At 36.4% G+C, this 26,564-nt stretch overlaps 1 protein-coding gene across 3 annotated transcripts in view; it reads left to right on the plus strand.

Annotated features, from left to right (window-relative positions):
- The window catches only part of tmem232 (transmembrane protein 232), a 37,481-nt gene extending 18,017 nt beyond the window's left edge, over positions 1 to 19,464 (plus strand). For 2 of the 3 annotated variants that reach the window (XM_088910826.1, XM_088910827.1), the window contains exons 10-14: positions 50 to 248; positions 2,348 to 2,523; positions 11,968 to 12,215; positions 14,274 to 14,367; positions 18,513 to 19,464. In XM_088910826.1, the coding sequence (XP_088766952.1) occupies positions 50 to 248; positions 2,348 to 2,523; positions 11,968 to 12,215; positions 14,274 to 14,367; positions 18,513 to 18,716 (921 nt within the window). In that variant the 3' untranslated portion in view covers positions 18,717 to 19,464. Of the gene's footprint in view, positions 1 to 49; positions 249 to 2,344; positions 2,524 to 11,967; positions 12,216 to 14,273; positions 14,368 to 18,512 lie in introns of all 3 variants that reach the window. The other variant, XM_088910825.1, reaches the window with a different exon arrangement.
- Positions 19,465 to 26,564: the final 7,100 nt, after the last annotated feature.

Raw genomic sequence — 26,564 nt, forward strand, 5'->3', positions numbered from 1 at the left:
TATGTTAATTTTATATTTAAATTTCTGAATCCTAAATCCTTCTTTTTAGGCAGTATCATCAGCTGGCTTGTCTGCCTGGCCATGGCAATTGAAACACATCTACGTCAATGCGTTAGCAGATATCTGTCTGCATGGCAGCCATGCAGAGATACAGAAGACTGCTCTGGTTAGAAAACGGCAGCCTAAAGGGCAAAATGAAGGAGGGTTGTTGTCAATTTTAGAATATGGCACTCTGTCTGATGGTATATGTAAGTATTTTAAGAAAAGATTATTATAAAGATATATAAAAACATGTTTACACTAAAACTGATTTTACAAGTGTATAAGAGAATTGGTCAAAAGAAGGCTTCGATAGAGATCTTTGGTCAAAACACCAAATGTGATTTCCACACAGTAGTGGAAGATTTTCAATTTCCCAAGAAAAGATCGTTATAAAATATTATTAAATCAGGTTGTTGAACAGCACATTTACATGAAAAAGGTCATGTAGTGAATAGACATTATACTGTAGTTTGATCTTCTCATCTACCATTCTTAAGCTTTTAAAATGCTTTTTTCATCAGTCTTTTCTGTTCTCCTAACATCACTTCCAAAGAACTGGGAGGATATTTTAAACTATGCAGCTGGGTTTAAAGAAATTTCTTTTCATTTTACATTAGAAATACAATTAATCGATTCCACAAATACAGTTTATACTCCATAGACAAATTTAGTTAAAATTCCATTCCAGATTCTCACAAAATTAGAATTTTCATATGTATTTCAAACATATGTTAATACATATATGTATTTTTCTAAAGCAGTTAGAAAAATTCAGTTTTCTAAAGCATTGCGCATACCTTTAGAATATTCTGATTTTCTTTTTTTATATTTAGATTTGCTAATTATTTCTCTGTTTATATCTTCTTTCCCTTCCCAGTTTGAATTCAGCAGTGTATAGCTACCCTTGCTGCTACAACCCTCATGCTAACACAAAGGGAAAGACCATGCATTCTTTCCTTTAAAATGCACACTGTCAGAGCCATTGTCCATTTTTCACACTGAAATCCCCGAAGAACCTGCAGTAGCATTAGCTTTGACTAGTGGAGTATGTGTGTCATTGAAAATACTATAATCTCACAGGGCCCTGGGGAAACACCAATTTCTAGTAATGCCAAGGCCATCTAAAGTCCATTTAACCTGGTACCACTCAGATGGCTCTGCACTAGGGCTGTAGAAGTCCTGCTAAATGACAGGCCAATGACAGCTGACTAGACTGCTGATTCTAGAATCTGATTGAAACTGCACTCTTAAAGAACGTCTTTAGTCTTTTGTATTTTTTTAACTCTTTCACTTCACTTTACTTGTGTTGTATACGGACAATTTTCTTGAAGCAGTATATTCTAAAACCATCAATCCACCTGCTTGTCTGTTTTTTAAAGTCTATGTTTCATTTGAGAACTATATCACTAGCTGTACCTTGGTTTAATCATTCTTATGACAAAAAAACCTACTCTAAATATTCTATTATACAGCATTTTTTGTGTTTCAAAATGTAATCTTTTCCTGTTTTATTCTGCTCTTTACCTTTCCCAGGCCTTCCACTTGAGATCTTGGCACACTTTAAACATATATACAGTAAATCTCAAATGGTTTCAACATCTGTTTTATTGTCTATAAAACATTCCAGTCTTACTTTTAGACTGTAACTTTTTTGCTTCTCTTGCAGTTGTGATATAAATGAATAAACACACCAAACCTTCTTTTCCTTCTTGTTCTATGCTAGTTAGTGAACAGTAGGTGATTCTAAAATTTAAAAAATACAGCAAGTAAAGTTTAAAAAAAAGTATGGTTTAAATCCAATAAATTTCAAATGTATTTAAATCCAATATTTTACTTAATGATTTTTAAATATAAATGCTGGAGATGGAAGGTACCAATTCTCATAAAATACTATGTCAAGACCACTTTCATCAAATATTGTCTTTTGTCTGGTGTCTGATGGAGATGGACTATTTCTTAGGCACTGGATTCTTTATGTTTATATCCAGCATGTCAGAGGAGAGTCTGTATGACCTGAATCAAGCAGCAGAGTTGTTTCTTATTTGAATTCATGTCTTATGGTATTGAAAAACAATCTAAGACAACCCATGTGACCTATACATATAAAATACAAGTATGCATACATTGCTACCTGCTTCATCAGTCTAACTGGTGAATATAGTTGCTTAAGGGAATGTAGTGATTTTATTACAGGTTTAAAGAGCACGCTGAAATTAATCCAACTGGTTATTTGTAATATTCACTGTAATTAATCCTGACAACTATTTGAAAGACACTATACTATCTACGTGTCTACTTTTAGCAGATGAAGAGGCGTGGTGCGCTCGGTATAGTGCTATCCATGCTGTGGTGAAAATTTGCCATGTACTACACGGGGATGTGGCTCGAGAAGGTCTGAGGAATGCTGCCTGGAAAGCTCTTCAAAAGCAACTTGGAAAAGAGACAGATTTGCGAGTCCTGGAGGCCACAAGAGTAGCTGAGGTAAATGATAAGTATCTACTGTGCAACACAAAGTCTGGTGGTTACACTTTGAATGGCTAATGTATAATTGCAATTAAATCCTGTGCAACAGTTTAAAACGCTTCCTACTGTGTTTATCCTACACAAGATAATGTACCTCAGCTGGGTACTGTATATAACATAAAATGTAGTGCATCAAAGTATTATAACCATTATTTAGACACTATTTTCAAAGAAACTGAAGCCCAACTAATTTGCTTCTTTTTAATATTCATGCTGAGAAAGGACAGATTACTGTTAATGTTATTTTGTCACTTCAGTGCATTTCTGTAACTTAGCTATTAGCTTGTTTTTATCATTTTTTTGTATGAAAACAATTTTCTCTTAGAAATTGTTTTAGGATAAATGTTCAGAAATCACATATTTTCTTTTAAGTTTGGACAGAGAAAATGTGATCGTCAAAGTCGTGCACAAAATCTGCTTTGACATTTTTGTGATATAATTGCAACCTTTGCTGTGTTAAGCATTACAAATTTGCAAAATCGTAACAAGCACATTAAAATTCAACTCATGTACTGCAGGGGATTAACACTTAATTCACTCATTTCTTCTGTCTATGAATCAATTTTAACAAAAGGTGCCACAATCAGATTCAACTTGCAAATCTACAAAACATCACGCTTTTGTAAAATTGAATGTAGTTTTCCCCTTACAAATTGGATCTTCAAAAAAAAAAGAAAAAGTCTCGGTTTCTTTTCCATTGTGCTTTTGTTACTTTAGACCTACATTTTCTTTTCACAGATATCTAGTTTCCCTCTGTAATGGGTACTGACAGTGCTGAAACTGCCAGCTCCAGAAAAAAAGGTCTGAGCACAGAATTCTGTTACGTGCCTTTTGTTAAAGGTTGCTGATTTTTCATGTAGCACCACCTTCTCATTTATTCTGTGCTGTGTAACCTGTGGAGATGGGTATAAGCGTTGCTGCTGTTTCCCATGAACACTTAATCTACCATGCCTCTTTCAGGAACACTATTCAGTCATGCCATGGACTGTTACCAATCTGAAGAGACATATTCTGTGTACTTTTGGTATGTTCAAGAAAAGTAAGTGACAGTGGGATTTCACAGAGTGAAAAGTGAACACAATGAGTAATAATGTGGAGTTAAAGACAGAAATATTAGGGCAGTCAAAGAATTAGAAATAACACAATGTTATTTCTCATTCTTCTATTTAAATAATATATTAGAGCAGACATTCTATTTTGAAATGTAATTCTTTTATCAAATACTTTGTTGTAATCTGAGAATATTCTTTCTTGAGATCTTGCTTGGTCATCATTATATAGATTAGCATCTGTACTCATATATTATTCAATAATATCCCACACTGTGCTTTTCAGCAAATAAACTAGATCTGCTCATTTATTTGTAGTTCATCTTTCTTCTTTTAATTTTAATTTTTTTATATTTTGGATGTGTGAATAGTTTTCCCAGTTTATTTCTCAGCACTTGATTAACACACATTTTGTTTATATTTGTACTTATTCTATCTGTACCAATGAATGGTGGTTCACAGTCATAATAGCTGGTATTAGCAAAAAATTCATACAAAACAACTCTTGCTGTGCAACAGTATTTACCCTCTTCCAGTGATGTCCCATTTTGGTATACTTTTTTTAAAAAATGAATACAGTAGGGTCTCGACATCTGCAAATTTAACATTCTCAAATTTGCCTATTTGTTATTCAGTCTGGCTGATAGGTTTTTGTATGGAAGAAGAGTAGAGTGGATTGAAACCGAGCCAAAGGTTGTTAAGCGCAACTTTCAGTTTAGCTGCACGGTATACTCGGATCATGAGACGAATCTAGCGAACGAGTGAGCCTCTCCCTGCCATCTATCCAAGTACCTACTACCCACAATCTGTATCTCAGTGTGGTTTTGTTTTAATGCTTGCATGCGGTTCTGTGTTGGTGGTGTGGGGAATGACCTGGCTAGAGATGACTGTATAGGCTCACGGAAGTTTTGACTTACTGTAGACTTAAAATGTAATTTGGTCAGAAAAGTGGGTAGTGGGAAAGAAGCTAAGGTTGAAGTGGGTGGTGAAAGGATTGATTTAAAGTGTTTTTCCAAAGGGAAGAACTGAAAAAGATTATAAACTGGATGTGAGTGGTCTCCAATAATCATGTAAGCACGATTGGAGCTACAGCTTATGTAAAGGGATGAATTGGAAGGGTTGTTCATAGGCTATTATTTTGAGGCTCTAGACATGATCCTTTCCAGTTTTCCTTTTGTATAGTTATCCAAATTCTCATATCAAACTATAATGGAAGCTGTCAGAATAATTTGAATTGTGGCTATGTAAAACTGATGAAGTTGCTGGTTCACGCTGAATTTCTTAAATTGTTTGATAAAGTACTGTATGTCCTCTACCATGTTTTCTTAACTACAGTGTACAGTGGTTCGAAAAAGTGTTTGCCCCCTTCCTGATTTCTTATTTTTTTGCATGTTTGTCACAGTGAAATATTTCAGATCATCAAACAAATTGAAATATTAGACAAAGATAACACAAGTAAACACAAAATGCAGTTTTTAAATGAAGGTTTTTATTATTAAGGGGAAAAAAAATCCAAACCTACATGGCCCTGTGTGAAAAAGTGATTGCCCCCCCCTGTTAAAACATAAATCAACTGTGGTTTATCACATCTTTGGAAAGCTGAGTTCAATTTCTCTAGCCACACCCAGGGCTGATTACTGCCACACCTGTTCTCAATCAAGAAATCACTTAAATAGGACCTGCCTGACAAACTGAAGTAGACCAAAAGATCCTCAAAAGCTAGACATCATGCTGCGATCCAAAGAAATTCAGAAACATATGAGAAAAAGAGTAATTGAGATTTATCAGTCTGGAAAAGGTTATAAAGCCATTTCTAAAGCTTTGGGACTCCAGCGAACCACAGTGAGAGCCATTATCCACAAATGGCGAAAACATGGAACAGTGGTGAACCTTCCCAGGAGTGGCCGGCCGACCAAAATTACCCCAAGAGCGCGGCGACAACTCATCCAAGAGGTCACAAAAAAACCCACAACAACATCCAAAGAACTGCAGGCTTCACTTGCCTCAGTTAAGGTCAGTGTTCATGACTCCACCATAAGAAAGAGACTGGGCAAAAATGGCCTGCATGGCAGAGTTCCAAGACGAAAACCACTGCTGAGCAAAAAGAACATAAAGGCTCGTCTCAGTTTTGCCAGAAAACATCTTGATGATCCCCAAGACTTTTGGGAAAATACTCTGTGGACTGACGAGACAAAAGTTGAACTTTTTGGAAGGTGTGTGTCCCATTACATCTGTCGTAAAAGTAACACAGCATTTCAGAAAAGGAACATCATACGAACAGTAAAATATGGTGGTGGTAGTGTGATGGTCTGGGGCTGTTTTGCTGCTTCAGGACCTGGAAGACGTGCTGTGGTAAACGGAACCATGAATTCTGCTGTCTACCAAAAAATCCTGAAGGAGAATGTCCGGCCATCTGTTCGTGACCTCAAGCTGAAGCGCACTTGGGTTCTGCAGCAGGACAATGATCCAAAACACACCAGCAAGTCCACCTCTGAATGGCTTAAGAAAAACAAAATGAAGACTTTGGAGTGGCCTAGTCAAAGTCCTGACCTGAATCCGATTGAGATGTTGTGGCATGACCTCAAAAAAGCGATTAAGTGTCAGTGTGACAAACATGCAAAAAAATAAGAAATCAGGAAGGGGGCAAACACTTTTTCACACCACTGTATGATCTGTATTGGTGCTCCATTTAAGATCGTCACTTATGTATGTTGCCAAGAATTGAAAGGAATTTGCAGTCACTATAAGATATTCATTAATGATAATGGGGAGTTTTATGTTCTGGACACATATAAATCAATCATTATTTCCCTAGTTTGTGAAGCATTGAGTAGAAGGCTATTATCAGAACACCAGGTCAATCAGTACTCCAGTCTGTCAACTGTCAGTTTGGAGCCTCATCATTATCAGAGATAAAGACAACAATAGTGGTATCATCTGCATATTTAAATATCCAAGCTAACCTGAGATGTTAAGGTGTTTGTAAAAAGGGAACAATCCACGGAGGTAGGACACAGCCTTGGGGAGCACCAGTACTAAGAGTCAGAGGGCAAGATATCCCGTTATTCGCTTTGACAGTTTGTTGGTAACATGTCATAAATCCAGAATCCAATGACACAAAGTAGAGGTGATGTTCAAATCCAGAGATTTATTAAATAATTTATATGGGTCTACAGTGTTGAAGGCTGAGCTAAAATCCAAAAAAAGGATACAAAATAGAAATGTTGCTTCTGTAAATGCAGAAGTGTACAGGTGAGAGCCAGGTTAACAGAGTCCTCAACAGACCTACTGTAGTACTCCAGCTGGTGAGGAACCAGCAGGGGAGATATTCAAAGGCTTTCCTAGCAATTGATCTGTACTCATTAAGGCAGGATATCTTTGAAAATTTAGGAATAGGAATTACAGTGGATACTCTGAAACTGTGAGGGGCTTTCGGAAGAAGTGAAGTATTGTAAGTATTGGTGAACACAGGAGCCAGTTGAGTGGCACCGTGACTGAGGGCCACCGTTGACAGATTGTCTGGACCTGTGGCTTTTCTTTTATTTATTTATTTTTAATTGCTCTCACCTCTTCAATGTACATGGAAGAGACGGTAAAGGAGGAAGTTAAGTTTCTCAAATTAAGTTTCTAAAAGTGAGCATAAAACTGATTAAATTTATCTGGGAGGCTGGAGCCATTGTCCAGTAGGGTGACAGGATTTTTTAAAATTTAGTCCTGAATTTGTTCTAGAACGATCTTGAGTTGTCATTGGTTAATTGCTCTTCCAGCTTTTTAGTATAGTTGCTCTTTGCTTTACTCACTGCAGAGCACAGTTAATACTTTGCTGAAATATATTCAGTTCAGTCACCCTTGATAAAAACCCTGTTCTGTCTATTGCATAGGTCTTATAGTTCTTTTGAAAACGATTGCTTCTTATTGCCTTATATCTTAACTGTTTTTGTGGAGATGCAAACTGTACCTCTTTGCTGCAGTTAATGTTAGATGTAACTGTGTCACTATATTCATCCAGGGATGTTAGAACAGAGCTAAATATGTCCCAATTTGTACATTCAAAAGACCCTCTCAGGCTCTCTATAGCAGGTCATTGTCCTGCTGAAAAGTGAAGTTTTGTTCCAGTTTTAGCAGACTGAAGCAGGTTTTTCTTCAAGATTTGCCTGGGCTTTGCTCCATTCATTTTCCCGCCTTCTTGACAAGCTTCCCAGTCCCTGATGAGAAGCAGGTGATATGCTGTGTTGGGTTTACGCCAAACAAAATGCCTCGCATTTAGATCAAAATGTTCCAGTTTTGTCTCATCTGACCACAGAAACGTTTGCCACATGTTGGCAATTACTTAAATGCTTTGTTGCAAACTCCATATGGGATTTTAAATCCATTATATAAATTGTATATTGGCTTTGTGGATTGACTGGGATATTGTTGACTCATGTACACCTTCTGCTATCTTAAGAATTGATCTAGCTAGTTCTTTAAAAGTTACCATTGTCCTAATGGTGGGATCCACTTTCATCTTTGCCCGAGTGCTTAGTTTGAAAAGATCAAGGCATTGCCTAGGGGGTAGAACACATGTTTCATTAATAATTATCATCTTTGCAGTATTCAAAGGGAGATTTCGTCTCTTTACAATTTTTCATAAACTTCTCCTGACCTGTGCTTTTTTTTGCCACTTTATCCATGAGTTGTTTTGAAAGTTCCTTAGTCTTCATGGTTACATTTTTGCTTGAAATTTACTACCTGACTGGGAGCCCTTACAGAAACAGGTGTTTTTATTTTAAATCATGTGAACCACTATTACTGCATATGGACAAAGGCCTTTTCAATCAGTTGTGTGGGTTATAAAAATTAATTGTGTATACCTAAACTAATTTAGGTTTAGAGTTGCAAATAGATTGAATACTTACTGTATGCAATCAACACTTTAGGTTTTGAATTTTCTGTGGGATTTTTGCTGAAATTTATCTTCTTCCAACAGTAAAAGTGTTAGGTTTTAGCATTCAAGTTTTGATTTAAAATATTCCCTTGAATAAAAAAGATCTTTGATTATTCTGTGCTTGATCATATGATTTCCAAGATTTTCTGGTGGACATGGCACATCCAGCAAAAGTAGAGTGTAATTTTGCATTTGTTGGAAAACCATTGTAAATGCAGCATGAATGTACACAAATGCATGTTTGAGTATGCTAGCAAGCAATTCATACTTGAACGATGAAAAGGCACATTTTTTCTTGATTCTGTCTGGTGTTCTGTGAATGAATCCTGGGGGAAAACACAAAAATAAATTTTCTACTCATATTTGTGATTTTATTTTTTCATGAAATAAGGTTAGCATTTCCTGACACACAGCACACTTAATTTTAGTTCAATTATATCATACAATATTACCAAAACAATAATGTACTTCTCATTTAACAGGTAATGCATTTGCATCAAACAAGCTAAAGTAATGTGTAGTGTCTCAGCAACACTGCACTTTAACAGTTATGGATCCAAGAGGGACATCGTGGATATACTGTAGCTATCATTTAGGAGGAATTTACTTGTCTACAGAGATCTGCATGGAGTACTGACATACAGAAGACATGATGGCTGGATGGATTAATACCCTCATCTTTTCCTTTTTTGCATTATATAATGTTAGCCTGCCCAAAGGGGTTGGGCAACCAGTTGACCTTGGACCCCTAGAGGTTTTTTCTCTCCTTACTAAGGAGTTTTTGGTTCCTCTCCTCCGTTGTCTTCTGGTCTTCTGTTCTGTATTGACAAAATGTATCGTCAATTGTATTGTTAAGAGCCTTGGGGCAACCTTGTTGTGAGAGGCACTATATAAAAATATATTGAATTGACTGTATGTAGTCTTTGAGTTAAATCCTCAATGCTTCATAACATTTCTAAACTGTAAACAAATCCAAAACACTTAAATGCATATATTTACATTACTACAATGATATAAAATAATGTGCAAAGGTAAGGTACTAATAGAACTCAGGGTTGATTATGCAGTGTTTCTGAAAATTCCGCAACCCCTTCTCCCCTAGGGCACAAGACAATAGTTCAAGCATAGTGTGTAATCATATGATAAAATCACATGCCTTTATTATTTTTGTAAACTCTCTGAACTCTGATAAGCTCATTTTTAATGCTTTTTATTTGTTTTAATCACTACAGAATTTAATTTCATGTAGGAGACAGAGTGATGCAAGGACGTTGACGTTTACTTCAGAGAACATTCACAAGCGGTTCCAGAGGAGCTTATTACATAGACTGAGCATGTCCTTCAACATTATTACAATGTGTAGTGGGTGGCATGTATTTGTTGTTCATATTTTCAGTTGTTTTTAATTGAAAGAGTCACTGTATGTCTTAGCTTGAGGTTGAATTGTTTCAGATTTTGATAGTCTCTGAAGAAGGCAATGCAAATATCTGCACTTTTTAGATTTAGATTCAGAATGTTCTATGAGCAATCAAATTGATAAAAGAAAATTGCGTCACTGTAAATAGAAATATTTTAACCAATTTTTAAAACAAATTTCTGCATGTTTTTTGGTTCTGAAAGATTCAGTGATAGAAAAGTTGTCAACATTAGCTTTATAGTTAAACAACTAATTTTCCTTGCTATTTCAGGAATTTTCATTTTAGAAAATAGCAGCCTAGTTTTCTTTTATGAAAAGATAGCTGCTTAAGCTATTAAATTACATTTTCAAAATGACTTGTTTGCTGTGGTTGTCTAGGGAGAAAATACAATTATAGTGCACATTAGTATACTTGGTCAAGAATGAGAACAGTCAGGAAACCCCTATGGGAAATGAAAGCCTTTATTTAAAATAAGGCATTCACACAGGGCCACTTTGCCTCGATATACCAGTGCCATCAGCCATCACTGGAGAAGTCATAGAATCTATTAAACTTGGTTAAGGGACATCCTCTTCTAATAAAATGTCAGAAAAAGCAATTTATCTTCCCTCCTGTCGCTGTTATAATGTGGATTTGAGAGGTGTGACTAATGACCACAATTAGGAGTTTGCATATTTTAAGATTGTTTTAATTTTCAAATAGTGGTGAGATGTTTCACGGCTGCATACTCTAGTATCTAAGGGCAATAGAATTAATGGGTTTTTTTGAGAAGCTGTAAATTAATTGTTAAGTAAACTTTTCCATGTCAGGGACACCACTTAGTCCACACAAATTTGACTATAAATAATTTCAAGCCTGTTTCACCACAGTAGAATATCTTGTTTTTATTCAAAAGGTGTTTATACTGATATTTTAAACCAGACGATCTGGCAGGAGTTAGGAAACTTTGGGGAGGACTGTAAATTTGTCTGTCTAGGCTTAATTCCAATTGTATTTCTGTACAAGATGCCTGTTTTTCTAAGCAAATGTTGTGAATGTTGTAAGCATTTGCAGCACCAAAAGAATCTGATGTTCATGCACTTTTTCTTGTCCCTTCACATTTGCAACTCATCATTTTCTTGAGATATTGATGTAATAACTCTCGTGTAGATTCCAATCTTTTTTAGACACTTTTATTAATGTGATTGATTCCATTTCCTGCCCTCCTTACTTGTCATGTTGCACCAGAAAATCTTTGTCTAGCTATTCTTCAGGTCTTGTGTATCACAAATAAGTCTAATTGTATTTACCAAATTAAATTAAGGTAAACATTTAGGGAGCCCACTTTGTCCAAGTGTAAAGTAGCATTTAGACTGGACATTGGGGTTAATATGTCTTCTCCTATGAACAGAGCCAAGGGATCTTTAATGATCAAGAAGTGGGAGCCTCAGTTTAATGGCATTGTCTAGTGCAGCTTTAAAAATCATCCGGAATCAGTAAATTGTTGATGAATGCCTTAAGTTATAATTTATTACGTGCCACGAGGGGATTAAGTATTAAGGACTCCTTCGTGGATTTGTCTATAGCCACTGAGCTCTGTTTTCATCACACAGTTCAATTACTCATCTGTTTTTTTACTCATCAATTACTCATGTCCTGACTAGACAGGAGAATTAAAAAAAACAGTTGGCCTCATACAGTAAACCCTTCTTTGAGTGGGAGGTATGAATAGACAGAGACCTGTATTACATTCAACCTCTGCCCCCAACAAGAAACGGAACATTATTGTGTGTGCCATCTTTTACAAGCTGGATATGCAGCCCTTTCCCCCTTCTCCTTGAAAGACAGTCCTCCAATTTGTAACTACTTTAATTAAAAAAACAATCATGTGTTGGGAAAACAGCCTTTCCTTCAGTTAAAATAGTCTGCAGTATTTGTCTTTGCAGAGACTTTTGTTGCCAGAAAATTGTTATACTGTAGTTCTGAGTGTCTTGTTTTTTTTTTTCTATTTTGACTCATTTACTTCCAGGCTGAAGTCAATAGCCCAAAAAATCCTTTCTCTAATGTGGATTTGAAAACTCCATCAAGTTTTCTTGGGAATGATTCTTTCCAGTTCATTAGCTTGAGAGTGGCAGCCACACTTTCGCAGCTTTACATCCCTCCTGTTCCTCTGAAGCTCCCACTTTCAAGATGGGCAAAGAAGGAGATATCTCCATCCCGGGCATGTCGTCCTAAGCAGCAACCTGTGAAAAACAAGGCACATCGACTCACACTCAGGTACACTTTCATTTACTTGTTGGTACTTCTCTTCTGGGTTAAGGCAGAGCTTCCTATTATCTCCTCTGCTCTTTGTATTAGCTATGGAGCTCTTAGCCTGAGCTTTATGTCAGGATAGGGCGGTTAAAGGGATATCAGTGCCTGGGGGTGGGGGTAGAGAGGTAAAGACATCCCTGTGTATGGATTATATCACACTTCTCTCCGACAACTTTTCAGTAAATAGGGCCTTGCAGTACTGTGATTTGTTCTCTTTGGCTTATAATAGTAAAATGAAATCAAAGAACACGATCTTTTATCAGAATTGGAGGAAGTCAAAATTAGAACACAATCTTTGACCACAAGAGAACAGAATTAAGATCCTGGGAGTGTACTTCGGAGAACGGAAGGAAGCAGAACAAATTGGCAATTCTAGCAGGAAACCTATGCAGTGAAATGATCAAGATTTCACTCTGACGGGAAAGGTGCTGGTTATTAAAGTTGAACTCCTTTAGGGAATTGTGTAACGTTCACAAAGACTTAGCATGAAGCATAGTGTAGAGGTCACCAGTGTTAATGAGTACAAACCTTCTTGTGCTGTGGAGGCCTCACTCCCAGCCCTTCCTTTGTTAGGATCAGCTGCTGTGAAGAAGAAACTCTAACCCAGCTCTTGTGGTCTTGCCATTTTGCTAAGGCTTTCTGAGACTAGTTTTACTCTGCTTAACTTTTCCCTGACCGCTGTTTCATTATATACTGTATGACATCTCTCTGACAGGATTTAGACCATAGTGAATAGTGGAAAGAAGACCCTCTGTAAGGCCAGGGGGTGTTCAAAGGCACCCAAGTTCCAGTTTAGGGTGCGGGTAGTCTGGCCCTGTTCGTTATTGAAGATTTTTTTTTTACCTGAGAGATCTGTGGAGACTAGGGAAGGAGGAAGTAGAAAATCTGTAGAAAACAGAGAGTGAATGATTGCATCTCGAAACTTTGGGATACTGATAGAGAACGTATGGAAAAAAAGTCATTTTTCTCGATAAAAACAAAAGGAATATTATATTTAAGAATAATGTATTTTTTAACATGATTACTGTTTAAACTGAGCAAAATTTATTTTTCTTTTGGTTTTTTATTCTTATCTTCATTTGTGCATTATATATAAGGCATATATTTTGTGTTAATTCTGTATATATTTGTGACAACAAAATAAAGTTCTTCAAAATGAGGTGAATACTGAAGACCCCTGCTTTATGCTATTAACTTACATTCATATAAACATTCATAGAAATATTCTTCTAAATATGGTAAAATGGATTCAGATTGAATAGGCTAGTCATAGTATTTTGTAATTTTATCCATCTTTTTATTCTACTTTCCTGTAGTAACTGAGTAATGTTTTCTTCTTGAAAGCAATCTGATGGGTACAATCAATTTTTAATGGGTGCTTTAAATACAAGTAAGTATTAAAATATTCAATTTGTAGTGTAACTCATGTCAATTAAGGTAATTAGGCTGTCTCTTTTAGCAGAATTTAAACTGAAGTACCCACAAGAACCTTTTATTTTATTTGTTTCAAGCCTAGGCTAATTTGTTAACTAACAGATAATGGGATTCACCAAATTGCAATATATAACTGGACATGCACCACTGAAGTTGATTAGGCTTGAGTCAGACATCCTCAACGTCATGCAATAGCAACACCTGGGACTAGGTGTAGTACATCTGAGTTTGCAACAATGTCTTAAAAGACACTTTGAGAAGCTAAAAAAAATTAACTTGAAGGAATCAAATCATTCTAACTTTGAGACATAGGGTGTCAATACTTATCTTACAACTTTACAAGAGGTTTCATTTCAAACTACAGTAATACATGAGATGTTGACTCAAAATCCTGTTAATTACCTACTACATAAACATTCCCAAATGTCACCAGAAGAATATTTCATCCATCCGGCCATTTTCTAACCTCTTCATCCAATCCAGGATCGTGAGGAATCCAAAACAATGGGCATAAGGCAGGAATATTTAATTCTAAATTAAATGATGTGAATTCTTTCGCATATTCATGTATTCATTTTTTTATTACAGACAAGAAATTCTGCTGGCTGAGGCTTCTTATGAACCATCTATAGACTTTAACACGAGGACAGAATTACACTTGATGGACATTGTAAAAGATCAGGTAAATGTATTAGAATACAAATGAGATTTGTTTAATATAAGTAAATTTAGCAGGAGAAGTACATAGTCTGAATTGAAATATCCAATGCATACGTCAGATACTGTACCTCTAGACACTTAATCTATTCATGATTTCATATACAGTAGTTGTAATCATTAGGTTCTCAAATGAGTAACAAAATTCACATTTGATATCAACTTGTTAGAAGTCTGAGCACTTGGTTTATGGAAGGGTGTTTTTACTATGTTTGCCTTATATCTACCTTCAATGTCATTTGTTTTGCTTTATACAAACTCAAGACTGTTAGAGTTTCTGCTGATGTGCTTCATCATAATGTCCTGAAAGTCTCTCTTTTAGACTTTCAGGCATCTACAAATCATAATCTTGCATGTGGTTGCACTTTCTGCCAAATTATATTGTAAAGGTTTGGTTTTCTGGGCATCTCAAGTGGCTCAACCAGTAAAGGCTTTGGTTTGGAATTCAGTTGAACTCTGATCTCGCCAGTTCGTGCCTGGGTCATGTCAATAGCTGACTGTGACCAGGATTCCTCAAGCAATACACAATCTGAAGAGAGAGCCACTGAGGTAAGACATGTATTAGCTGGTTTGGAACTGGAGGCAAAATGGTAACTCAAGTGACCTGTCAAAGGCCTGCAAGTTTGGCTTGCAGTGAGATCAGTCAGGTGCACTTCTAATTGATGTAATTTCTCCTGTGAGGCACCATGGAGTAGTGTATCAAAAGATGAATGGCTCTGACAGCTATTCAGGGCATATAAGCTGGGTATTACAAAAATGTGTTTTGTCCCCGTTTTTTCTTAGAACTATCAACATGTATTGAGATAAACACTTTTCACTCTGAAGCATATTTTGGCAAAATTATTTAAAGTATTTTACTTTCACATTATACATTTTTCTTATTTAATGGAAAAATTAAAAACAGATTTTCATCAAAGTTCAGGAAGAGGTAAAAACCTAATCATGTCCACTTTCTCCTGCCTGCATATATTTTTTTTCTCACTTGCACATTTCATTTCACTCGATACCATTCTGTGTTTCTGTCTTGCTCCTCACTGTTCTTTTCTTCTTCCACTTGTTTGAAGGAACCAAATTCCTACTTCCCTCCATCTCAGAAAGTCAGAAAGCTGCAGTCCTGCTTGGAAGCTGAATTTCTACTGGAATTCACTCCTCCACAGGACTCTAGCTCCCATCCACTATCACCTCTACCCAGCTTCATGCTCTTCTTATCCAATTGTCCATGTCCCTCATCTGCATTTTGTGATCTATATTGTACAGTATATTCTGGGGGAACTCTCCAGAGACGACGCAATGCTGATGCTGGCTCTCCCTGCTCAGTAGTCATATTCCAGTAACCCTTTCATCACCCTCATTCAAAACCATACTCTTAGGAACATCACACTTAGTGCTCTCCACTCCCATTGATTGTCTTGGACTCGATACTAATAATAATTGCTTACACTTATATAGCGCTTTTCTGAACACTCCACTCAAACTGCTTTACAGTAATGGGGACTCCCCTCCACCACCACCAATGTGCAGCATCAACCTAGATGATGCAACGGCAGTGCACCAGAATGCTCACTGCACACTAGTGGGGAGCAGAGTAATGAAGCCAATTCATAGATGGGGATTATTAGGAGGCCATGATTGGTAAGGGCCAATGGGAATTTTGGCCATGATGCCAGGGTTACACCCCTACTCCTTTCGAGAAATGCCCTGGGATTTTTAATGACCACAGAGAGTCAGGACCTCGGTTTTATGTCTCATTCGAAGGACGGCGCCTGTTTACAGTAGTGTCCCTGTCACTATACTGGGGCATTAGGACCCACATGGACCGGAGTGAGCACCCCCTTCTGGCCCCACTAACACCTCTTCCAGCAGCAACCTTAGTTTTTCCCAGGAGGTCTCCCATCCAGGTACTGACCAGGCTCACAGCTTCAGTGGGTTGCCAGTTGTGAGTTGCAGAATGATATGGCTGCTGGCCAATCATTTATTAATTCTTTCTGCTATGTACTTTATATTTTGTTTTAATCTTTTTAATCTTATCTAATTTTTAATAAAATGCATTACATATTATATTTTTTTTATTTTGGTTTGACCTTTGATTTTTTTTTTAATTACAGTATGCATCTGTCAATTCACATACACTATATTGATACATTGCAAAAATGTTATTGTCCTGGTTTGCTTCATTCTATTAAGAGCTTTAATTACATTGTACTTTAATTAGTACTGTTGTATATTAAAACACTTCATCATTTATTTACTGCAGTGGAAAGAAAATATGCTGAGAAAGACAGTTCTCCCTAATCCTTTCATTTGTAATTAATAAGAGAACATCAGAGTTCACTGTAAAATATAAAAATCAAGAAAAAACACAAACCATGTTTTGAATTGGTTATTGGAATGCTTTTTGCATAATTGTCTTCATCTAGTACTGTTCACAGTAGCTTAAAATTTCAAGCAATAAAACAACAAACTCTGATAACTCTAGTCTCAGCCTGAGGTTTCAGAAAGCTGTTATTGGGTTCATTAGAAATAATTTTCATATACAAGTCAGAAGGCACATCAATTTAATCTTTTTTTTCTAAATTGCAAAATGAAAAACCTTAATTACATTTACTCTGTATGCTTTTCAGCACTTTAAAATGCCGTCCACTGTTATGTGTGTCCTGCGTCAGTTTCCCTAATTTCATTTTAGATATTGTGTTTTTACATTTTCTTAGAGTTAAATGTTATTTATAAACATTGAATACAAATGGCCCTTTCCCCAAAGGAACTTTTTGGAGTAGCCTAGTGATACTTAAATCAATGTGTCTCTTCTAGTCACAAACAACAGACAACACAATACTGATTTCCACCCTAATTTTCATTAGGAATTAGAAATGAAAAATTTGCAACTTATTGCATTTAAGTTTTTTTTTTATCATTCATGTACCCACAATGTCTTTTAGGCCTATCACTATGTACTGTATGTCTATTTAATTATACCAATGTACAGTATCAGTTTGATAAGTATGGAAAAGGATGCTTAGAAAGATCTTCATTCATTCCAATTTCCAAGACCAGAAAGTAGTGCGGACAAGATATCTTAGGAAAGCCACATTAGTCAGTCACCCAGCAAAGGTACTTGTTTTGCCAAAGAGCAGTATCCAACTGGGCAAATGCTGACAGGGTGACAGGCTTGAATCACCCAGTGAGTCCTCAACTTGCAGCTCACCAGTGACCACCTTGACTTACGAAGGGTGTGAGCATGCAGTAGCATACATCACACACAAGTGGAGAAATTGCAAGAGATTTAATTGTAAAGCTGACGTAAAGCTGACCTGATTAATAACTAGCCATTCCAAACCAAAGCTGTGTATAAAAAGGATAAAGAACTTGTGATTACAAAATTGTGAAAAAATACGTATCCTAAAGATATATTTTCTACATCAAAGGGAATCATTCAAATTTTGTACTTATCAGTATGGTCCCCTCATTTCAACATATTCCTTATGTTTTTAAGCTTTCTGGATATTTTAAAAAAGATCAAGGGATCTTGTTTCATAAATTATCCTTATTATTTGGCAAAATTGACAGAGAATCTTGCAGTCATTTTTTTACCAGTTTCATGCATATGTTTTGGGTTACTCATTGAATGGTTAAATCTCTGATTGTAATGGGACTAGACCCAATGTTAACCGTAAAAGGATAATTCACACGTGTGAAGCAGATGTCTGTTTATGCCTATTGCATCAGTATCTCACTGCTAAAATTTATTAAATTCAATACCTGGTTTTAATCTTTTTATCAAAGTGCTCTGTTCTGTTCAAATCTATAAAAGCAAAAGTGTGTGCCAAAATAAATGAGGGAGAAGGACGTGCCTTTTTTTCCATTTTTCAATGCAGTAATGAGTCATTGGCAGATCTTAACAGTTTCCAATTTGAACAAAATCACACAGCGATTCTCGAGAATTAAGATAAAAAAATATCTTTGGCATCATGCAAAACAACTATTGCAGCAAGATTGTATCTTTATTGACAAAAGACAGGGTGCGGCTCAGAATATATACTGTACTCCCAAATTATTTAATTTCATAATACATCATAAAACATTTTTTCTTTGTATGCTTCTGCCTTGTTTTAGTGGGGAAAAGAATTACAGATGAAACTAAAGGAAGAGGAGGAAAATGAAAATAAACAATTGCAGGAAAAGGAAAGGCAAGCAGAGGAACATTTCAAGGAGATAATGAGGAAGCGGGAAGAGAAATTGAACAAGAAAACAAAGCCCTATGAACTTCCAGGAATTGAGAAGCCAGCTAATTCAACCATGTCAATTTCTGAAAAATAAAAGAAAAGAAGAAATAAAACCAGTGTATTACAGCTTATGTGCAACTGTTGACTTATTTGCTTGTAATGTCACTCGCATACTAAAAGAAAAATTGATTTTTAATCATCTTTTTCCAGCACCGAAGAAAAATTAGCAGACCTGATAAAGTAACAATTGTGTTAGAATCATTTAAGATGTCTGCTTGTAAAAAGAAAAACAAAACATTAATTCTTTCTTAATTAATGTGCGGGGATATCATGACCTTCATTAATTTTATATTTTAATATATATTTAAACATTATATATTTAATTAGCAGAGACTTTTAAAAAATTTTTTTAGTGATTGGAAATTTATTATGTCCTCAATAAAATTATCCAAAATATTTTTAACTATCTTTTTACAATCACATTTTCTGCTGTCTTAGTAAATAAAATAGTATATCAAATCTTTTTGCTAAGGTAGATTACTGTTATAAATGAATGCAAAATGGTAGCAGCTTTTTCTAAGCATTATACTTACAATGTTTTGAAAATTACACTTTACACATGACACTGTTGAATATGGAGAAATTACCATATTTGAAAATATAATTTTCTGAAAATATAATTTGGAACTACACTACATTCCATACGTTATTTCAAACATGAATACTTAAATATTGTATTGTTTACAAAACTATGTATGTCATATGTCATTTGCGTCAAAGAAATATTAATAGGTGTTGTCTGTTAGAGAGAGAATAATAAAAAGCTTTTGCAAAAGGTTAAATGTGATGTATGATTTTGATTTCCATATTGACGAGTTAGGTGCTGTCTTAAGTATTAAGTATTGTAGATTTAAGACGTTTGCATTTTCCTTACATAAATTACATACATCTTAATTACATAAATCTATAACGCTGATATCAGGTCCTTAGATCTCCTAGATCTCCTTTTGACACTGCTAACCATGACATCTTACTTTCTCATCTTATGACTGTTTGGAATCCAAGGCATATACTTGAACACTGGTATTAAAGCTGGAACCACTGTATGGAGAAATCTGCATATTTGGCAGATTTATACCATTCCTCTGTCCATTTTCGAGCTCATTTTCCAATTCATGGTTGCCGGGGAGCCAGAGTCTGTCTTTGGAAACAACAAGCACAAGACAGGGTACCAGTCCATCGCAGGGCAGACATACAGACAAAACAGACACACAGGTGGCCTCCAGATCTGCCAAGGCTCACCATCTCCAAGGGATTGTACCATCATTTCCAATGCGTTTCTAGTTTCAATCGTAGCACTTGCAGTGTATGTTTCGGGTTGTTCTGTGATTAATTTCTATCTGGGTAAGTTCTGTACTTTCATCTGGAGACTGTGTATCACTTTGGTCACTGATTAGGTATTTCATGGGCTAAATTGATTTTTTTTTCCACTTAAGTGGCATTTCTAAATAGGGTTTACTATATGCATAACATTTTGTCTTTTATTCCTGTTTTATGAACGATCACCCCACTGATATGTAGTTGGTAAATGAGAATGATATATAAATATATAGCTATACAATAAAGGAAATAATTATGGAAATAAAAATCACAGTAAATGATATAATGATTTTCTGTGCCTCAGTATACTATTGTATGTCAACACATGACTTTCAGGAGCATTTATGCACAAAAAGAGACTTTCATGTTATCGCATTTTATACATATTTTCTTGCTAACATAATTATTTGAAATGTTACATAGAAATCTTAGCTTCTTGTAAATATCCCCAGGCAAGATCTGCATATCTGCATGACCAGTGACCTTGTTGAATGGTTCTATAACAGTTCTATTGGATTTATGTACCAATTGTGATCAAAACAAATTCTTATGAGAATCCTCATATGAAGGTTTTACAGCACAGTTTGTTTTTAAAGGAACTTTGAAAATTCCTTCCCAAGTTTTAGAAATAATTGCATTGAGAAATACTTTTCTTATGTAGTTCAAAGTTTAAGGGTTCTATGAAATGCCAAGAGCTGCCTCAAGAATCTGTGAAAACACTTTCTCTTTTTTTCTGCAAGCAACTGCTTCAGAAAGTTTGTATTCAGAACAACTTAGTTTCCTCTTTATTCTTATTCACTTGTTTAGGCAGTGTATGCATTTGTACATACAGTAATTAACATATTTTTACTGGTGTTTGAAAAAAAAATCAATTGAGCTGTTATGACATGTTATCATCATTATCATCATGGGAATGTCAATGAACCCTGCTACAGTCCCTGGAGAATGACTTTCATCAAGCTCCTAAGAGCTTAGTGTTAAGGAAAGACAATATTGCCTATCCTGGAAATAGCAATATTTTAAGGAAACAAAATCTGCCAGAAGCAGAAAGCAATTTCTGAGCAAACAGACCAAGAAAGTAAAGTTTCACTTTATTACACATTTGCATACACATTAAAAGCTGCGGCAATGACAGGTTTCAGAGCTTTTTGTCTACTCTTGTCATCTTGAAATGAAGATTTTGTTTTCTTGAATGTCAATCTTATGGGCTTTACAAAGTAATATGCAGTAAACTACAGTAACATTTCTTTTTCCAGCACTGATATAGTTCTGTCAGTTATAAACAAGAAATACTTTTAAATGAAAGCAGACATTTTGGTTGAGCAACCAGAACCTATTTATCTGAATTTGAGGAATCCATGATCTCTATTTTGGTGTTAAGTTATCCATGAAATAACATCAGTTGACAAAGAGTAATGGGTTGAAATTTAAAGCAGTTAAGATATAAGTAAATCAATCGCCCTAAAAATTGATTATCTGTAGTTAAAGTTGTCTCAGCTGCCAGTTTGATTGGATGTATTGGATTTTGACTTTAGGGGCCCTAAGAGTTTATATTTTAATAAAACCCTGACACACTACAATTTATCATTTTGAAGAGTGCTTTTGTTAAGCTACAGTATTTACGTCATGTGGCTAACCATAACCTGTAAATATTTTAAATGTAAATATTACTTTTGGGTTAGTATTAAACATAAATAGTTCAATAAAACACTGTAAACATTACATCGATTCAATTTAAAATTGTATCTGCCTTAAATACATTTAAGTATCACAACAGAAAATCTTCCTGTTTGTGTCACAAATAGTGACCACAAATTTTAGGATTCTTTGTACTTTGTAGTACAATGCAACCTAGTAATTTTTCCTTTACAACATATCATATCACCCAGAAACATCAGTGCACCCACTGGCCAGACAAAGGCAATCATCCTACAAACTAGAATATTTATTTCATTTACGCCTACAGTACAATGAAGATAAGTCTTATCTTTAGAGAGCACACAATAAAAAAACGTATCTCAAGGGACATACACACTTCAAGAGCACATTGAATGGACCCCTATTACCCAAAATCCAGTCCCAAAGGAGATTTTCAGCATTGTCGTTCTCCGAAAACGGTCAATAACTTGACATGCTTCGTTCCGACGCAGAAAAGAAACTCTTTGTAATCTTTCAGTGGTCTATTCAGTCCCTAACACCCTAAAGAAAGTTCCTTATAAACCCCCCCCCCCCACCCCACTTTTTTTCTCTAAGTCCAGTGTAGGGTAGGGTGGAGGAAGATGCCTGAGCCTTAAACCACTTCTGTCTGTCCAAGTCCTCTACTGGGTCCAGTGGTCTGTGTTCCAAATTCTTTTCTATGTCCTGTCTCTTCTCCTGACTGGGGTTCATACAGTATGAAGTTCCTTGCTAGCCACTTCTCAGGAATTGTTATGGGGGGGTGGGGGTAGATAACTTGAGTGTAGGCAAATCTAATGGCTTGGGGCTAATTTGAACTGGCTGTATGCAAGGAACCATGTGTAACGATGCATTGTCTATTCTTACCTTTCTCTTTGTCACAGACATCCATAGGGACTAAACGTGGAGAGCAGGAGAGCGGAAAAAGACCCATATGCGTAGCGGTGGAACGGGAAAAAGGCCCGGGCTCGTTAGTGCAAAGAGTTCAGGAGTGCCATATAGAAACCTATACCCTCAGGTAGCGGATGTGGGGCGACCTGGTGCTAGGCGGGTCTCAGGACATCCGAACGTCAATGCTGAGCGAGGGCAGAGTGCAAGACCCGGAAATATATAGCCCAAGGGAAAGAGAGGGACGGGAGGCCAGCCAGGCAGGAAACTAGGGACAGAACAGAGTAGGAGCGCCCTCTGGCTGCAGAGGGCGTGACAGTGGCTTCTCATTCTGTCAGGAACAGTTCTATCCTGGCCCTATGCAGACGACGCGATCCGATTGGTGAAGACACAGTAGGAATAAAAACATGCAGGAGTAGGGATGGAGACAGGGGGCATGTCCAAGAAGTGCAGGTGTCCAGGGGAAGTGAGTCCGGGGCGAACAATCCAAGCATAAATCCAAAAGGGAAATCCAATACAAGAAGCAGAGTCCAAGACCAGGGGATCCATCCAAAGTAATTAAAAACCAGAACCGGGTCAGGACTGCCAGGGCAGGGAATCAGGAACAAGAAACTAAAACCATAACGGAGCCAGACACGGCAGGACCCCAGGCTGTCACGAAGCAGGATTCAATGAGAAGCGTTGGGGTGATGCCTGCGTCTGGCTTTTAAGGTGGGGCGAGAACTAAAACAGGTGCAGGTAATGGGGCAGAACAAGGAAGGGCTGGAGCGCCCTTAAGAGGGGGAGTAGCGATCGTGACACTGTTGTCCTCCTCTCTGCCTGAAGCAAAGTAAGAAGTGTGTTACAATTCCAAGTCACCTCTGAACTACATGGTAATTAACAACTGTCTGTGCAAGGAGGACCTCTGATCAAAGCTCAAAGCTCAAAGCTCAAAGAAAAACTAGTTTACATACATACAGTCGTGGCCAAGAATATTGACACCCTTGCACTTTTTGCAAACTACAATTTTCTCTAAAATAAGTTGAAATTGATCAAAGTATTTGGTCTCCACAATTCTTTATTGCACTGTTAATATTACAGAACCTTTGTTTTTGATTCAGAACGTAATATATCCTTTTAAATCAGAAAATAAAAAGAAATGGCATTGACAAAACTATTGACACCCCGGACTCAATATTTGGTAGCACAGTCTTTGGTCAAAATAACTGCAATCAGGCGCTTATTATAGCCATCAATGAGCTTCCTGCACCTCTGCACTTACAGTTTGGCCCACTCTTCTTGTGCCAGTTCTCCCAACTGCTGTTTTCAGATCTCTCCAAAGGTTTTCAATAGGATTTAGATCTGGACTCATTGCTGGCCACTTCAGAGCAGTCCAGTGTTTTGTCTTGAACAATTCCTAGGTGCTTTTTGAAGTGTGTTTAGGCTCATTGTTGTGCTGGAAGACCCATGACCTTTGACAGAGACCCAGTTTTCTGACACTGGGTATGACATTGTGCTCCAAAATGCCTTAGTACTCCAGATTTCATGATGCCATGCACACGTTCAAGGGACCCAGTGCCAGTGGCAGCAAAGCAACCTCAAAACAAAGATGGTGTGATTTACCAAAAAGCTCTAATTTGGTCTCATCTGTCCACAGGACATTCTCCCAGAAGGATTTTGGCATGTTCATGTGTATTGACAAATTGCAGTCAGGCTTTTTGGTAAAGCACACCCTCTCTATTTTTACAGAAAACAAAATGAAGCCTTCAAAGAAAAGAACACCTTCCCTACAGTGAAAAATGGAGGAGGTTCAGTGATGTTTGGGGTTTTGCTTTGCTGCCACTGGCAATGGGTACCTTGAATGTGTGAATGGCATCATGAAATCAGGAGAATAACTGCGACTGTGAAAATTATTTTTGTGGAAGTGTTAGGCAGAGTCAACATCGGAAAATCAAGGGCTCAAAAATTAAATATTAAATATAATTAAATCTGAATTTATAGGAAAGCAGAGATATTAAAAGGCAAAATTATGTTTTACAGTAGAATATATTGTGATTTTTTAAAATTTATTCTTAAAGTTATGTTTGATGATTCACTAATCCCTAATATTTTACGCTATAAAACAGGGAATTTTTAAGTGAAATAAGTCTTGTCTGATTTCCCAACAACATTTTGAAACAGTGACTCTGTGGTTCTGTGCCATTTATAGCTCAATGTTTTTATTTTTAAGATCTCTTTCTGAAGGAAGGAACAACTTGGTTGACACTGCAAGAAGAAAATCTCATAAAGAGTTATACCTTTTTGTTACACTAATATAGTGATGGTTGAAAAGTTTGGGTTCATATTTTTTCTTTTTCATATTCTCATTATTTTAGCATTATACAGTAGCTGCAGTTGCAATGGCTGAAGATAAAAATGTTAATTGATATAATCCCTCATGTATGCTAGGAATTGTATTGAGGCACAAACATTGTACAGATAATTTTTTTAAATAACACTAAAGTTAAAGTTGTGCCTCGTGCATTTTTGGCAGAAGTCATCAGCTTAATGCTTCACTGACAATTCATCAATCAAGAGAAGAAGACCTGTGTGCAATTTCCTGAAGCAACACCAAGTGGCACTCCTTGAAGTTGTGCATTCATTGCTGAAGATACAGCAAGTTCTTGTCAGTAATAAATTAAATTTTTGTCTATATGGACGCCAGCAAGTATGGCCCAGATACTATTTACTACACAACTCCACTTGCAGTGACTACTGATAACATGACTCATGTGGCTCAAGCCCTGGGACCTTACTTGCTCTCTTTGTGTAGGTTCATCCTGACATTCAACCAGAATAATTCACAAATTCACATCTTCAAGCTGCTTGCGTCACAATGGCTTTTTTGTGGAATGAGAAGTTATGTGCGTGTTCCACGGAACACTTCAAGAATAAACTAGGATGAAGTGTAGAATCTAGAGCTCAGAGACCACAGAATAAGCATGTACAGTACTTCTACAAATACAGTAGAACAGAATCCAACAAGACAGACTCTGCTACCTGGTGGAAATGTGCGATCACCCAGTTGATGACAAAACATTCTAGTTTTTTAAACTATTTAAGGTAAAGTCTAAATATGTATATTAATTAATAAATATATGAATAAATAAATTATGGTGTTTAATATACTGTTACAAGTAGGAGTTACAAAAGCCGAGAATTACCAAATAGTCCAGCAGTTGGTATAATAAGACTTATCTGATTTCTTTGTTTTCTGTTACAGCTTTGGTGAAAAGAGTAATATACTGTATCAGGTACTTTGGGTTAAACAAATACTTATTAGTAATGACATGACACAAACTAAACAACACAAACATAAACTTGCAAGTTTACACTATTTTCAAACATCATATCAAAGGCCTATGTCACGACCAAACATATAAATCCCAGACTGCTATCAACTATTCCAAATCCTATACAATCCTATACAATCCAAAGCCTAACCAGCCCAAAAATAGAAATAAACCTGCCTTCTGCATCAAACAAAATACAACCTAGAGTTACGTTTCTCTATATAAACCCAAATTCTACAAAATGAATGGGAAACGTACCTCCCTATTCTAAAAATGCACCCACACAGCAGGAGAGGCCACTTTTAACCTAGGGATTCTCATGAGAAAATCCTAAAAACAAACTTTCTCAACAAGGTTCAAATACTTAACTCGAACCTCAAATCTCAAATCTAGTCTTAAAGGCTGATCAGAACAAGGACCTGTAGCCTCCATTGTTTCTCCTCCTCTCTCCTGTCCTTCCCTCTCTCAACTTTTTCTCTTTTGTTTCTTTTTCTTTCTGTCTACCTGCCTGTTTTTATCTGTTCCTCAGGTATTGATGATTCTTAATAATTTATCCAGAACTTAATTTACCAAGGTAAGCTAGATGATTCCTTTGATATGCGTTTCAGACCGTCTTCCCAATTCCTCTCTTGCTTTAAAGCTCCTGAGAACTGCAAATGTTCACACTAGCCAGGTGATAATTATTCTTG

The sequence above is a fragment of the Atractosteus spatula genome, chromosome 3 (assembly GCF_055471065.1).
Source record: "Atractosteus spatula isolate fAtrSpa1 chromosome 3, fAtrSpa1.hap1, whole genome shotgun sequence".
In the NCBI taxonomy this organism is placed as follows: domain Eukaryota; kingdom Metazoa; phylum Chordata; class Actinopteri; order Semionotiformes; family Lepisosteidae; genus Atractosteus; species Atractosteus spatula.